General features: G+C 37.8%; 1 protein-coding gene across 1 annotated transcript; it reads left to right on the top strand.

The window, feature by feature from the left end:
* Window positions 1-10,918: 10,918 nt before the first annotated feature.
* Window positions 10,919-14,249, top strand: LOC109238011 (purine permease 3-like). Its single transcript, XM_019404435.1, has 2 exons — window positions 10,919-11,726; window positions 13,715-14,249. Exons 1-2 carry the CDS (start codon window positions 10,977-10,979, stop codon window positions 14,042-14,044), a joined length of 1,080 nt encoding a protein of 359 aa, XP_019259980.1. The 5' UTR covers window positions 10,919-10,976; the 3' UTR covers window positions 14,045-14,249.
* The last annotated feature ends 1,497 nt before the right edge of the window (window positions 14,250-15,746 follow it).

Genomic DNA, 15,746 nt, shown 5'->3' with positions numbered 1-15,746 from the left:
AATGCCTCATTGAGGGCTTATGAGTTTGGAGTCCTGACCCGGAGGTCGTTCAGGTGTTGAATTGTTGACGCCAGTCCCTGAATGTTTCGGCACGTTTTTGACGGAGGAATCATTTTTGCAAAAATGCTGAGTTTCTTTTGGAGTGTGAGATGCTTTGACAAAAGGTGTTCTTCGATTATTTGGTATAAGTATACATGCTTCCACCGTCGGGGGCCCGGCTATACGGACACGGTTCGTTCGACCGTTTGGCCCGATACATCATTTTCCTATTGGAACCCCGGGGGGATGCCCCCCAGTGTTCGGGGTTGATTGCAAAAGAAGCCTCGAATACTTGTTGAGTCTTACTTAGGTAGCATGTAGATGTTACCTCGTTAAAAACCTTGCCAGTAAAGCCCTTTTCGGGATAAAAACTCGACCGAAGGAAAAGAGTGCAACGGATGCTTTAAAACCTTAAGGTCTTCGAGCTGGGTTAGCATTTCGACTGCTTCGGTCGGGCGCCTGCACAAAGGTTAGCATGAAATATGAAATAAAAAGGGAGATGGTTACACCTCAGTGGCGATGGCGTTCTTGGACTTTGGCGTTCGTTCGGAGGATGCGGTACGGTCCTTTATTCGGATACACCCGAGAGCGTGGTTGCTATCTTATGCTGGTAGAGAGTTCGGTGTTTCGGTCAGCGGCAGCTGTCTCAAAAGATCGTGTGGATGACATGTTGCGGCTCGTCCGCTTTGTTCTTTTTGGTTGTTTCTCTTTCTCGAAACTGATTTTTGGCTCGGTCACTGAGGAATTCCCGAAGGTGACCATTGCCGAGTAACCGGGCCACTTCCTCCCGGAGTTGCCGGCTATCCTCGGTCCTGTGTCCGTGCGTGTTGTGAAATTCGCACACCAAGTTATGGTTCCTTTGTGAAGGATCCGATTGTATAGGCCTGGGCCATCTGGCGTCTCTGATTTTGCCGATGGCAAACACGATGTCTGGTACATCGACGTTGAAGTTGTATTCTCACAGGCGAGGGGCCTCTGCTGGCCCTGTGTGCCTATCAAACCCGGCTCTGTTGATGATTCCCCAAGGGTTCTGTCCTTGGTCCATCCTTCGATCGTTGAGGGGTACGTTGCGCCTCGGGGCGTTCCTCCTATCTTCGATGTATGGCTGGTACCTTTCTTTGTTTGGTTTTGTCTCTTTTTCCAGAAGCCTGCTTGGATATACTGAGCCCGAGGGGGCCCCCAGCTGGTCGTCCTCGACCCTGATTTTCAACTGGTATCGGTTATGAACATCCGACCAAGTCACGGCCGGGTACTCGACTAGGTTCTGCTTCAGCTGTTTCGAAGCCACCAAGCTTTGATCGTTCAGACCTTGAGTGAAGGCCTGCACCGCCCAGTCGTTAGAGACCGGTGGTAGTTTCATTTGTTCCATTTGGAAGGGAGATACGAACTCTCGCAGCATCTCATTATCTCTCTGTTTAATCTTGAAGACGTCGGATTTCCTTGTTGCTACTTTGATGGCGCCAGCATGTGCCTTAATGAAAGAATCCGCTAATATGGCAAATGAATCTATCAAGTTTGGGGCCAGGTTATGATACCACATCATTGCCCCTTTAGAGAGCGCTTCCCCGAACTTTTTCAGCAGGATGGACTCGATCTCGTCGTCCCTTAGGTCGTTGCCCTTTACTGCACAAGTGTAGGCGGTGACGTGCTCGTTGGGGTCTGACGTTCCGTTATACTTTGGGAGGTCGGGCATTCTGAATTTCTTTGGAATGGGTTTCGGGGCCGCTTCCTATGGGAACGGCTTCTGTACGAACTTCTTTGAGTCCACATCTTTCAAGATCGCGGGCGCTCCTGGAATTTGGTCGACCCTGGAGTTGTAAGTCTCGAACTACTTATCGTTGGCTTCTATCATTTTCTCGCCCGATTCGATCCTTCTGGTGAGGTCCTCGAGCATCTTTACGATGACGGGATCGGACATCGACCCGTTATTGCTCGATCTCTCCGGTGCCTGTTCGGTCGGGGGAGTTGTCCCCTGTGCTATCGTGCTAGGAGTTTTCGGGCAGCTTTGCAGCTTAGCAATAGCCAGCTCTTGTGCCTGCAACATTTCAAAAATAACATGAAGGCTAACCTCCCGTTCTTCCCGGGCTGGGGTTTTCTGGGCTTTTTGTTGGTCGCCTTGGTGTATGCTCCTATTAGTGTAGGAGCTTATTTCGACGTGTTGAGCGTCGCGCGAGACTTCATCTACCTGAATTGGTCCTGGTGCGTTCTCAAGGATTCGTGGTGGCTCACCAACACCTGGAACGGCCACACCATTCTCTCCGTGGTTCTCAAGGTTATTGATTACTGAATCAGACATTCCGACCTGAAATCAAAGATCTTTGGACAAGAAAAGTGTGAAAGATAACTTGCGTTGAGTAATGGAACCAGCAAAAAAATAATCACTATTATTTTTAGCCCCACGGTGGGCGCCAACTGTTTACTGTGAAAATGGTAATTACAATTAAATTTGATTATGGCACTCTAATAATACGTGATTTATTTTTATGCCGATTGTTAAGCAGTTGATGCTATATACGTGAGGCTTAGAAGTGAAATAAGAGTTAAGGATGAAATGACAATCAAGCCGATAGGTAGACAATTGGGGGCCTCGAGCTCGTCGATCCGGGGCCTCGAGGTCAATTCCGGGGCTCGAGGTCGATTCTGGGGCTCGGTTGTGAGCTATCGGGGGTAATCGAAGTATGAATAATAGTTATGATAAAATCAAAGAAGGCTCTTTATGGCCAATGATAAGCAATAAATGATAAATAATGATGATAATAAATGGGAGCAATAATATCAAGAGAATATGTAAGAGAGCAGAGAGAATGTTCTTTTGTATTTCTTATGGAGCAGCTGAAGCAACAGATCCCTTACAAAATGACAAGGACTCCCTTTATATAGGAGGGAAATCCTCACATAGTAGAAAATACATTAATTACATAGATATGGGGATGGGACGGCTGAATGACGCCCTGATTTGGGTTCAGAGTAGCCCGCTAGACTGTGTTAGCCCTAGCTGCGTGCCTTGGGTACTCCCCATTTCCACCATTACCGTGATCATTACTACCCTGGGATCTTGTGTTGACTACCCTCGAGGAAAGATATTCGGCCGTGCGGCCTCGAGCCTTCGAGGTGATCTTCCGAGTGCCTTAATCACAAGAAACTAGACCCTCCGATTTCACCGTATACAATATGGAAAAAGCACATCCATTGAGTACCCCGATGATTGTGATATCACTTGATATAAACAAAGATCCATTTCAACCTCATGAAAATGATGGAGAGCTTCTTGGTGATGAAACCCATATCTTAGTGCAATTGGGCACTAATGTATCTTGCAAATAATACTCGACCAGATATAACTTTTGCAGTAAGTTTATTAGCAAGATTTAGTTCCTTTCCAACAACAAGAAACTGGAATGTTGTTATGCATATTATTAGATACCTCCGAGGGACTATTGATATGGGATTATTTTATTCTTATGAATCCGATTCACAAATGACTGGTTATTTGTCTAATCCACATAAAGCCCGATCTCGAACAGACTAACTATTTACTTGTGGAGGTACATTTATTTCATGGCGTTCAACAAAACAAACTTTAGTTGCTACATCTTCCAATCATGCAGAGATAATAGCTATTCATGAGGCTAGTCGAGATTGTGTATGGTTGAGATCAGTGAATCAACATATTCAACAATTGTATGGTCTTTCTTTAAAAACGAAGATTCCAACGATTTTGTATGAAGACAATGATGCTTGCATAGCTCAACTTAAAGGAGTATATATCAAAGGAGACAGAACAAATCACATTTCACCAAAGTTCTTTTTCACACACGATCTTCAGCAAAATGGTGAGATAGATTTCAATAAATCCGTTCAAGTGACAATCTAGCAGATTTATTCACTAAGGCATTGCCAACATCAACATTTGAGAAGCTGAGATATAAGATTGGAATGCGTCGTCTCCGAGATATCAAATAAAGATTTCATCAGGGGGAGTATAATATGTTGTACTCTTTTTCCCTTAACCAAGGTTTTGTCCCAATTGGGTTTTCTTGGTAAGGTTTTTAATGAGGCTGGTGGAATTTATGATTTCATCCATTGATAAGAATTGAGATGTGAATTGAGAAGGAGTGAAGAGGAGAAAAGAGGAACTCAAATTGTATTTCTCAATCTCTGTTTATAGGTACAAATACAAAATCTCTGTCTGCTAATAGAGTACATAACCGACTATTTTAATGTAAGTGAGAAATGACCAAATTACCCTAACTCACTCACTAGTCTCCAATACTCCCCCTCAAGCCGGAGGGTGAAAAACATCCAACACTTCGAGCTTGGACATGAGGGACTGATGTTGTAAAGTGACAAGCCCTTTAGTGAATAAATTTGCAAGCTGTAGGGATGAAGAGATGTAATGAGGTTCAATGAGACCAGACTTAATCTTCTCTCTCACAAAATGGCAATCAATCTCTATATGCTTCATTCGTTCATGGAATATGGGATTGTTGGCTATCTGAATTGCAGCCTTATTATCACAAAATAAGTGCGTAGGCGTAAGAACAGAAATGCCCAACTCTAACAACAATCCAACAAGACAAGTGGTTTCAGCAACAGCGGCAGCCATACTTCTATATTCTGCTTCAGCAGAGCTGCGACTAACTGTATGTTGCTTTTTGGATTTCCAAGAAATCAGGGAGTTTCCAAGTTTCACTACATAACCAGTGACAAATCTGTGAGTGTGTGGACACGCGGCCCAGTCAGAGTCACAATAAACACTGAGAGTGTCAAAAGCTGCTGTAAGAGAATTCCCAACCCGGGTGCCCCTTTGAGATATCTCATTATCCTCAATGCTGCTTCAAGATGTGATTGTTTGGGACTTTGCATAAACTGACTTAAACTTTGGACTGCAAAGCTTATGTCCGGTCTACTAATGGTTAAGTACAATAACTTACCAATCAATTTTTGATAAGAAGTGAAGTCCTCTAACACTGGATCACCAACCCTGCCAACATGAGTATGAACTGGTTTGGAACCACTCAACCCCACCTCTACAATTAATTCTAAGGCATATTTTCTTTGGTTGAGTATGATCCCTTTCTTAGACCTCAATATCTCAATCCCAAGAAAGTATCTCAATTCACCCAAATCCTTGACTTTAAACTTACTATGCAACGACAGTTTTGCTACTTCTACCAACTTGAGACCGCTTCTTGTTATTAATAAATCATCTATATAAACAAGTATAACAACCATCTCTCCCCATGTCTTCTTGATAAAGAGTGAGTGATCAAAATCACTCTGTGTAAAATCATCATGAAGTAATGCCTCAGTCAACTTTATACTCCACTCTCAGGATGCTTGTTTGAGCCCATACAGTGATTTTAGCAACATGCATACTTTCTTCTCCCCTTGTGTTTGGAAACACTGAGGTAATGTCATGTAAACCTCTTCATAGAGGTCTCCTTGTAAGAATGCGTTATTGACATCCATTTGAAAGAGCGCCCAACCTTTAGATGTTGTAATGCTGATCAATGTCCTCACATTCACCATCTTAGCCACAGGTGAGAACGTGTCATGGTAGTCCAAACCTTCCTTTTGGTTGTACCCCTTATCTACTAATCTTGCCTTAAATCTCTCCACATCACCATTTGCCTTGTATTTGATCTTATAGACCCACTTGGATCCTATTGCCTGTTTACCAGTTGGTAATTCAATTAGTTCCCAAGTGTTATTGTCCACCAATGCATCTATTTCTTGTTGCATGTCCTGCAACCATCTACTGCCTTGACATGCTTCCTCAAAAGAAGAAGGCTCAACATAAATAGAGAATGCCTTCAAATATGTCTGGTAACCAGTTGTGAGATTAGCATAGGACATGCTTTATGACATTTGATATATACAACTACTTCTAACCTTTTTTGTAGTGACATAGTCATTTAGCCAAATAGGAGGTTTAGAGGATCTTGTTGTTTTCCTTGTCAGTTGAGTGTCCCTAGAAGTTTGTCTTGCAATCTCATTGGTCTGTTGAGTGTCTGCAGAGGTTTGTAAATCTTTTGAAGCTTCTGAATTTCCAGTTGCATCTATCTCAGCATAATCCTGTGAACTTTCAGCTGCTTTTGTGCCTGAGTTTTCTAGATTCTCTATTTGATTATCATGTTCAACTACATGTTCAATGTCTACTTGTAACTCTTCTAGAGAAGAGTCTTCTGATGTAGGTGATGAAGTGGATGGCAAAAGTTCAAGACTCAAGTCAACTAGAATCTCATGAGGGAAGATGTCCTCCAGATCTGATTGTAATCCTTTGAAAGGGAACAACTGCTCTCTGAATGTCACATATCTACTAACAAGAAACTTTTCAACCTCCAAGTCATATAATCTATACCCCTTTTGTGTCCCTCAATATCCAATCAGAACAGCCTTCCTTGCTCTTTTGTCAAACTTATCCCCTTTTGGCAAGTTGCTGGTGAAGCATAAACAACCAAATACCCTAAGGTGTTCAATTTTTGGTGGCTTTTTGTACAACATTCCAAAAGGAGATTTCCTCCTAGAATAGAGGTAGGCCATTTGTTAATCAGATATACTATTGTTTTTACACAATCAACCCAAAATCTATTTGGAATTGAGATTTGGAACGTTAGTTCCCTAGCAACTTCAAGAATACGTCTATGCTTCCTCTCCACCACCCCATTCTGTTGGGGGATGTATGGATAGCTGCTTTGATGCACAACCCCTAAAGAAGCCATAAGTTCCCTGCAACTAGAGTTAAAAAAAACTATGTCCCATTATCAGATCTTAGCACTTTAACACATACACCAAATTGATTCTTTACCATAGAATCAGTTTAGACTGTAACAAATATATCCAAGTATATCTACTAAAGCCATCCACAACCGTTACAAATTTCTATCATCTGTAGGAATATTATGAGGTCCCCAGACATCGACATGTATAAGCTGAAAAACATGTTCAGTTTTACCACAACTAATGGGAAACTTAACTCTACTTTGTTTGGTTAATTGACAGATTTCACAAAGATGTTGAACCTTATTGTCTACCCTGTTCTTTAAGGAAGGAACGTGTTGCATTGTAGTTATTGAAAGGTGCCCCAATCTCATATGCCATAAGGTTGAATCTTCAATCTCCTTTGTGACAAAAGCTGATGAGGATCTTATTTCATTTTGCAATAGATACAGTCCACAATTTTTCTTACCAATCCCCATCACCTTGCCATTGTAAAGACCCTGAAATATGCAGAAGTCAGGAAAAAATATAGCATAACAACATAGTTCCCTAGTCAACTTTGATATTAAGAGCAAATTGAACTTAAAATCTGGAACATGTAACACATTCTTAGGAGTCTGGTTCTCTAGAACAGTTACATTTCCTCTATGTGTCACTGAACACTTGTTTCCAGTTGGTACTTGTACTCCTCCATTTTGTTGTCTCTGATTGGTCTTTATGTCATTTAAAAGCTCCCTATGTGAGGTAATATGGTGAGATGCCCCAGTATCTATTGTCCAATCACAATTGGATGTTTTTGTCAATAAGGAAGTTATACCTGCCATCAATAAGTGACAGTCATTTGATTGAGATTTGTTGAGGAGGTTCATCAATTTCTTGTATTGCTCTTCTGTGAGAAAGTTCCCTTGCGATTGCTTGCTATTGGAACCTTCTGCCTCACTAATAGAAAGGTTGGCATAAGACCTGCCTCCTACTCCTTGAGCTTTCTTCTTACTTTTGAAATCAGAAGGAATCCTATGATCCTGTAATAATTTTCCTCCAAGTGTCCCTTATACCCACAATGTTCACAAATCAACCCTAGCTTCTTAGGTTTGAAACCTTGCCCTCTACGAGCTAGCATGGTTAAGGGTTCTCTATCAGTGTTGTCCATTCCCAGTGTATGTTGACTCTCTTCCTGTATAGCTAGAGCATATGCTTGATTCACAGTTAGTGTAGGACTTCTAAGTAACACATCACTTCGAACATGACTGTATGATTCATTTAGGCCGACCAAAACTTGTAGTAAGTGCGGGTTTCTAAATTGTTCGATGAAAGGTTTATTATCTTCACAATCACATCCTGAAGTAGGTATCATCAAGTCCATCTCGTCCCATAAATCCTTCAATTTTGAGTAGTATTGAGTTACAGAGTCAGTAGCTTGCTTCAAGGCTCCAATTGATGTCCGCAAGTGATAAAGTCTGGTAAGATTTGATTTCTCAAACCGCTCATTGAAGTCGTTCCATACCTTTCTCGCATTTGAAGCGTAGATGATACTAGGTTGAAATTCAGCGGTGACTGTGCGCCCAATCGATAAGAGCACCACGGCGTTGCATCGTTCCCACCAGTTTGCCAAATCTCCTTTGTAGGAGCTCTTCAAGCAGATTCCGTCAATGAACCCTAGCTTGTTTTTGACTAGCAGCGCTTGACGCATCGAGCGGCTCCATAGAGCATAATTTTCTGGGACTGTAAGCTTGATATCAACCAACGCTATACTATGAACGTCTGTAGCCTGTAAGAAAAGTGGATGATTGTGATCAGTTTGAATATTTCCAACTGATTCTCCCATAGCTATTGAAACCCTAGAATTCGAAGTTCAACTATGGTTTCCTAATCAATCTCGAAATCCTCTGCTCTAATCCAGAATCGGTCGCTTTGATACCATGATGGAATCTATGATTTCATCCATTGATAAGAACTGAGATGTGAATTGAGAAGGAGTGAAGAGGAGAAAAGAGGAACTCAAATTGTTTTTCTCAATCTCTGTTCATATGTACAAATACAAAATATCTGTCTACTAATAGAGTACATAACCGACTCTTTTAATGTAAGTGAGAAATGACCAAATTACCCTAACTCACTCACTAGTCTCCAATAGAGGCAGCACTCAATGCGTATTACAAGATATGTGTACTCTTTTTCCTTCAATAGGTTTTTTTCACCGGATTTTTCCTAGTAAGGTTTTAATGAGACACATTATCTATGGACATCCGAGGAGGAGTGTTATAAATCTAAAGTATGTGGATGTCCTTCCAATGTATGTAGATGTTCTTTCCGTTGTCTTTGGGAATTCATACACCAAATGAATGAGTTCATTAATACATGTAATTTGAGAAGACATTTTGTAACCTATAAATAGGATGTATACTCCTATGGAAGACACACAAGAAACACACTTGAATAAGATAACTTCTACGTTCTCCTCCTATATCTTGTCTCCATTATTGTATTTTGCTCTCATTTCTTAATAAAAAAAACCTCTATAACCTGTGGGAACATTGTCTTTATTTGGACAAATACGTAAAGTTGGTACTGTGAAAAATGACAGTTTCTTTCATTTCTTAATTTAGATAGATCTGGAATATTTTTGAATTTTGTCCATCTTCCATTTTCATTTCTTTTCCATCTTTTCCAAACACATGACAATATCATTTATCCTATTTTAGACTCTAGTTTCGTCTTTTTTGTTTTTGTTTTTTTATGACTATTTTTGGTCAATAAAGATAATAAAGACGAAAGGGAAATGAATAGTCAGAAAGTCATTCAGCAAGACGCAGTGATGTCAGAAAAACAAAAAGAATGACAATTTAGTAAAAGATTATAGAACTAAACGACTGTGAGCTTATAAAGTTTCTGCGTTTTCTTTTTTCTTTTAGGAAACCATATGGCCCAAGGAGAAAAATAACAGAAAAAAGAAGAAAAAAGTACAAGCCAAACAATATTTTTGTTGCCATACGTAAGTGTGACGCCCAATGACGAAGGGCGGGTCAGAAAGAACGACTGATAAGCTTCGGCAAGCTTGTGAAAAAGTTGTGCACATGACACCTTATATGAATCCCATATCAGAATAGAAAAGGAAAGTTGAGAGCTTTATAAGGGGTGCGAACCTTAAGCTACATGAACCAAATTGAAGAACAAGTTTCATGTGTCTGTCTTTAATTCTAGTTCCACTATAGTAAAAAAATTTAAGTTGTACCTTTCAGCTTTCTTTAAAAGCATATTGTATTAGGTATTTGAAGTAGTCGCAAAAGTTTGTGACGTGTTGCTACATAGCAAGGCATTCAACATATTATGTGTGAAGGCTGTTTGTTTTCGGTATCTGAATTAATTAAAAGTTGCATGGTTTAATTTATCGTGGAAAAAAACTCTTCAAATCGGCAAAAAAAAAATTTTATATATATATCAACGTCCAATTCATATGATTATTATAGATTATAAAGATTGAATAATCAATTTTTAGACGTTTTCCAAAAATAACAAGCTGTAGTTCAGCATCAGTTAAAAATAACATTATAAGTGCGAATATTTCGGTTTCTTGGCGTGTATTTCTACACCATGAACGGAAAAATTATGCCTTTTGCAGTGTATTTAATTGTCAATTCATTAAAATGTAAAAGGGAAATATTAATTGCGGATTTACTATCAGAAATTACCGAATTTTGGAGGTTCTTCCAACGGAGAATAATCTGTCGGAAGATCAACAAATATTTTCGACGAAAAATGTTCAGTTATATGAATTACTAAGCAGACATCGGAATATCCGTCATTTTCCGCAATATCATTGTTAGAAAATTTAATTCTTGTATTTAATTCCAAACACAAAAACAAAAAAATAGGAAAATGAAATATAATTATGCGGACTACAAAGTTGAAACTTTGGCACACAAGACATTGGCACTGTCGATTATTCAAAGACGACTATATATATAGGCAAAGCCGGTATTTAAAATTACGGGGTTCGAGATTCTAGCCTTTTATGTTGTTGGGTTCTAAAAAAAAATTTGCACCTATTCAATAAATGTCTTAAAACAAATATACAGTTTGCACTAAAGCTATTAGGTTTGGCTGAACCTGTATCGAAGCTCTAGCTCCTGTGCTATATATCTATATATATGTATGTCCACACATCACAAATTACTACTCAACATAAGAAGAAAATCTTCAATTCTACATAGAAAATGGAACCTCAAGTAAACTCAAAAATGAAGAAATTTCTTCTAGTTCTAAACTCTATATTTCTATCTATAGGAAATTGTGGTGGCCCTTTGATCTCGCGCCTTTACTTCATCAAAGGAGGCAAAAGAATTTGGCTATCAAGTTGGCTACAAACTAGTGCTTGGCCAATTATTCTCATCCCTTTAGCCATCTCCTACTTCAATCTTCGCAAATATTCCCAAGGTAGAATATCATTGACAGTCCAGAATAACAATAACAACAAAAATAATACAAAGCTCATTTTAATGACTCCTAGGATTTTTATAGCTGCCGTCGGGTTGGGAATCCTAAGCGGAATCGACAACTATCTCTATGCTTATGGCGTGGCGAAATTACCCGTCTCCACGTCAGCACTTCTCATTGCTTCACAACTTGCTTTCACGGCCGGCTTTGCTTTCCTTCTTGTGAAACAAAAGTTCTCCGCATACTCCATCAATTCCATTTTTCTTCTAACACTTGGCGCGGTTGTATTGGCTCTCCACGTGAAAAGCGACAGGCCGAAAGGGGAGTCGAAAAAGGAGTACATTTTAGGGTTTATGTTGACACTTGGAGCTGCAGCTTTGTATGGACTTATTTTGCCTTTGTTTGAATTGTTATACAAAAAGGCAAAGCAAACAATAAGTTACACACTTGTGTTGGAGATTCAAGCTGTGTATTGCTTTTTTGCTACTGTGGTTTGCACAATTGGGATGATAATAAACAAAGACTTTCAGGTAATATAATTTCTCTGTTATGAATCTGAATGCTCTCCACTTTACCTTCTCTCCATCTTTTACGTACTCTGTCCGTTTCATATTAGATGAGGTAGTTTGACTCGGCACGGAGTTTAAAAAAAAAATACTTTTGAAACTTGTGGTTTTAAAGCTTAAGGGGTAAAAAGTTTGTGGGGCCATGACATTTGTGTGGCTATAAAAACTTCTTATTAAGGGTAAATGGGTAAAATGAAAGAGTTTAAAGTTGAATTATTTTCAAATTTAAAAATATTTTGAAACGGACTAAAAAGGAAAGTACCTCATCTAATATGAAACATATGGAGTACATACTATGCAACTTCAACGTAATATATCATTTGTCATGATAATTAAGGTGTCCCGAAAATTAAATCATTAATTTTATCATTACAGTTTGTTGTGGTTGATTCTTTCTATTCTGTTTAGAAGATTTTTATTGATTTAATCCTTGAAATTATTGGCAACTAAAATGATTATAAGTCTGGTTATAGATCAAACCCTCAACTGTTTCTCTAACACATTCAGAGACACAAACAAATGCGGAAATACACACATAGTAGGTGTTTGCACATAAAAATTGTAATTTTTGGAGTTAAGTTAAAAAATGGTAGTTGGAATTTGAAATTATGTTTGGACATGCATTTCACTTAAAAAAAATATTGCAGTTTGTGAGTAGGGAAAAAACTTTTTTCCGAAAAACTTGAAAGAGTAGTCGACATCACTTTTTAGTTTTTGAAAAACTCACTTTTGAAAAATCTCCACAAACTTTCAACTTTTCATGGACAAATACATTTTAATTTGAAAAAAAAAAATCGGAAAAAAGAAAAATTATTCGGGGACAATCGAGTCAATACTCAATATTAGCGTAAATTCAGGTATATTTGTATCCAATTGTTTAGATTAGTATATGTATGTATTGCTTAGCCAATATAAATTTAAAGTAAGACTTTTAATAGCTTAAGCTTTTAGATAAATTAGTCACACAACTTCAGTAATAATATTATAGTAGTCAAGAGATCCTGATTCAAACATCATCTAATAAAGCAAAAAATATTTTCACATCTTAACTCACGAAAAAGAATCAGGTTCACACATAAAAAAAAACTTGTTGAGATATAATATAATTAAGTAATTGAAAATTTATTCTCTCTAAAAATTTATGTTTTTAAATGAGAGATCACACAATTACAAAATATAGAATATGGTAAGGGAAAAGTGTTTCTACGCACAAACGTGCGCATGCACGGACAAATAGTAGCCTAAATTTAGGTAATTTTTACCTAAATGTTCATATTAATTACATTATTTGTATAAGATGGTTAGAAAAATCTGGTTCTCTCTCCCACATATAGACAAAGAAAAACTAAACGCAAATGCAAAATTAATTAGACACACTGCCTAAATTTAGGTAATTTTGTATCTAAATGTTCATATTACTCTTTGCATAAGTTGGTAAGGGACAAAGATTTGTTGCTTTTTTGAAAATTTTGCTTTTATTTCGTTTAAATTTCGATTAAAATAAATCCATTTTATTCTTTTCTCAATAATTATGATGTCGACAAGGGCCTCACCTTGGTTCTCAGGTCCCCAGACATAAATGTTTATTGTTGCAAATTCGAAATAATTTTCAGTTGAATTGAAAGAGAGAGTCAGGACATCAGATAATAAAATTGAGCATTGGCTAATATATAGGCATGACAAGTACAATTTTGAGACTAAAGTCATATATAAGATAATTTATAGTATACAATTATACACTGACAATAACAAAGAATATCTACACTATCAGTTTAATTTAGTTTGTTGTAGAAGGTTGTCAGTTTTTCTTTTTCAAGTTACTAATTTCACGTATTATGAACCGTATACATATTTTTTAGATGATCAGATAATGTGAAAAAAAATCCGTTAGTTGGATGTGCCAATATATTATTATAATAAGGGTGTTCGTTAGTAAGTAGTTAAACTTGCAGGCAATTTCACGGGAGGCAAAAGCATTTGAACTTGGAGAAGGAAGATATTATATAGTGATAGTATGGTCTGCAATTATTTGGCAATGCTTCTTCTTAGGCGCCATTGGAGTTGTCTATTCTTCTTCATCTCTGGTTTCTGCCATTTTGATTACTGTTCTACTTCCTGTTACTGAAGTTTTAGCCGTCATTTTTTATGGCGAAAATTTCACAGCAGAAAAAGGTGTTTCTCTTGCACTTTCTATTTGGGGCTTCATTTCCTACTTCTATGGTGATATAAAAAGCAGCAAGAAGACAGATAATCAATCTGCAGTAGTAGAGATGATTGATTAAATTAAACTTCTACTCCTTGATTGAAAAGAATCATTATTGCCAAGACCACTACTTATGAATATATTGAAATTTCTTTGTACTTAATTAGTGAACGAGGATTTAAATTATATGTATATATGTATTGTATACTGACTGTGGAAAAAAATTTCACTATCAGTAAATTTTAGAATACTCTTCTATTTTCCTTAAATACTTAATTTTATTATCTCGAAAGTCAGAAGATAAATTGTCACATTTTTTCTTTCTTTTTTTCAAGAAGTTTCTTGGCAGTTTTTTAGTTCAGCTTTATAACGTAGTATATCAACTTTTTACCACAAAGCAAAAAAGAAACAACCAATGCCAAATAAATGTAGAACGTAGACTACTTGAAGGTCGTAAACACCGAATTAAGTTATCTAAATGTGGACGAAAGAATTGATTGATAAAGAAGATGACCAATCTTGAGTTCATTTTTTATAAACACTACTAAAAGATTAGGAATTAACAACGGATAAATTATGTAGCTAAATAGCAAAATTTCTCGTTATTCCTATATAGCGATCAATTAACGGTATATTATCAATAAAATTATGTTAATTATGAGCAATATACAGACTAGCGACGAAGTTCATAGCTAATTCCAGTATTTTTAGCAGTGAATTGGCGCGCCACTAGTGCAAAAACAAGTAAAGTATCACAATCTGGATCAATCTCTTACACGTAATGGCCTTTTTAATTTGCCTTTTTAAATCAACTTAATCAAAGTGATTAGAGAAAGAAACTCATTATGGCGAGCTAATTAGGCCGCAACACGTCATTACCAATTTAGGCTGTCTTGTCGTTGCATATATATGCAGCAAAGTAACTATCGAAGCCTGTTAGGACGGCATTATTGGCAATCAAAACCTGTGGTGAGATAAAAACGAGGTTAGTTTGCTATTATTGCTATTGGTATTATACTCCCTTCTTTTTGTTTTTGAGCCGAGGGTCTCCCGGAAATAACCTCTCTATCCTCATGGGTAGGGGTAAGGTCTGCGTACACTCTACCTCCCCAAACACCACTAGTGGGATTATTACTGGGTTGTTGTTATTGTATTATACTCCCGTCGTTCACTTTTACTTGGCACGTTTTGACTTTTCACGCCACTTAAAAAATAATAAATGAAGTGCATAATTTATCATGATACCCATATGTGATGACCCAAAAGGTCATCACTTGTTTTTAAATCGAATTCTGCGTTTCGAGGCCTTAAAAACCTCTTTTAGCATCACCTCGATTTGCGTGCACAGTCCAGGCGCGTAGCCGGAAAGCCTATATGTGAAATTCTGTGAAAAATAATAAATTTTGACTATAAAATGAATTAATTTGACTTCGGTCAACGTTTTGGGTAAACGGACCCGGACCCGTGATTTAACGGTCCCGAGGGTCCGTAGGAAAATATGGGACTTGAGCGTATGCCCGGAATCGAATTCCGAGGTCCCAAGCCCGAGAAATGAATTTTTAAAAAAAATTATTTTCTGAAATTGTTTATAAGGTTTGGAAATGAATTTTGATTAGAACATGTTGGTATCGGGCCCGTATTTTGGTTCCGGCGCCCGATACAGATCTTATATATGATTTAAGATAATTCGGTGAAGTTTGGTGAGAAACGGAATCCGTTTGACGTGATTCGGACCTTAAATGCAAATTTGATGTTTAAAGAAGTTTTGAGAAATTTCATTG

This window comes from Nicotiana attenuata, unplaced genomic scaffold (genome assembly GCF_001879085.1).
Source record: "Nicotiana attenuata strain UT unplaced genomic scaffold, NIATTr2, whole genome shotgun sequence".
NCBI lineage: Eukaryota > Viridiplantae > Streptophyta > Magnoliopsida > Solanales > Solanaceae > Nicotiana > Nicotiana attenuata.
Note: the sequence above shows the minus strand (reverse complement) of the source record. Positions and strands in the feature narration are given on the sequence as shown.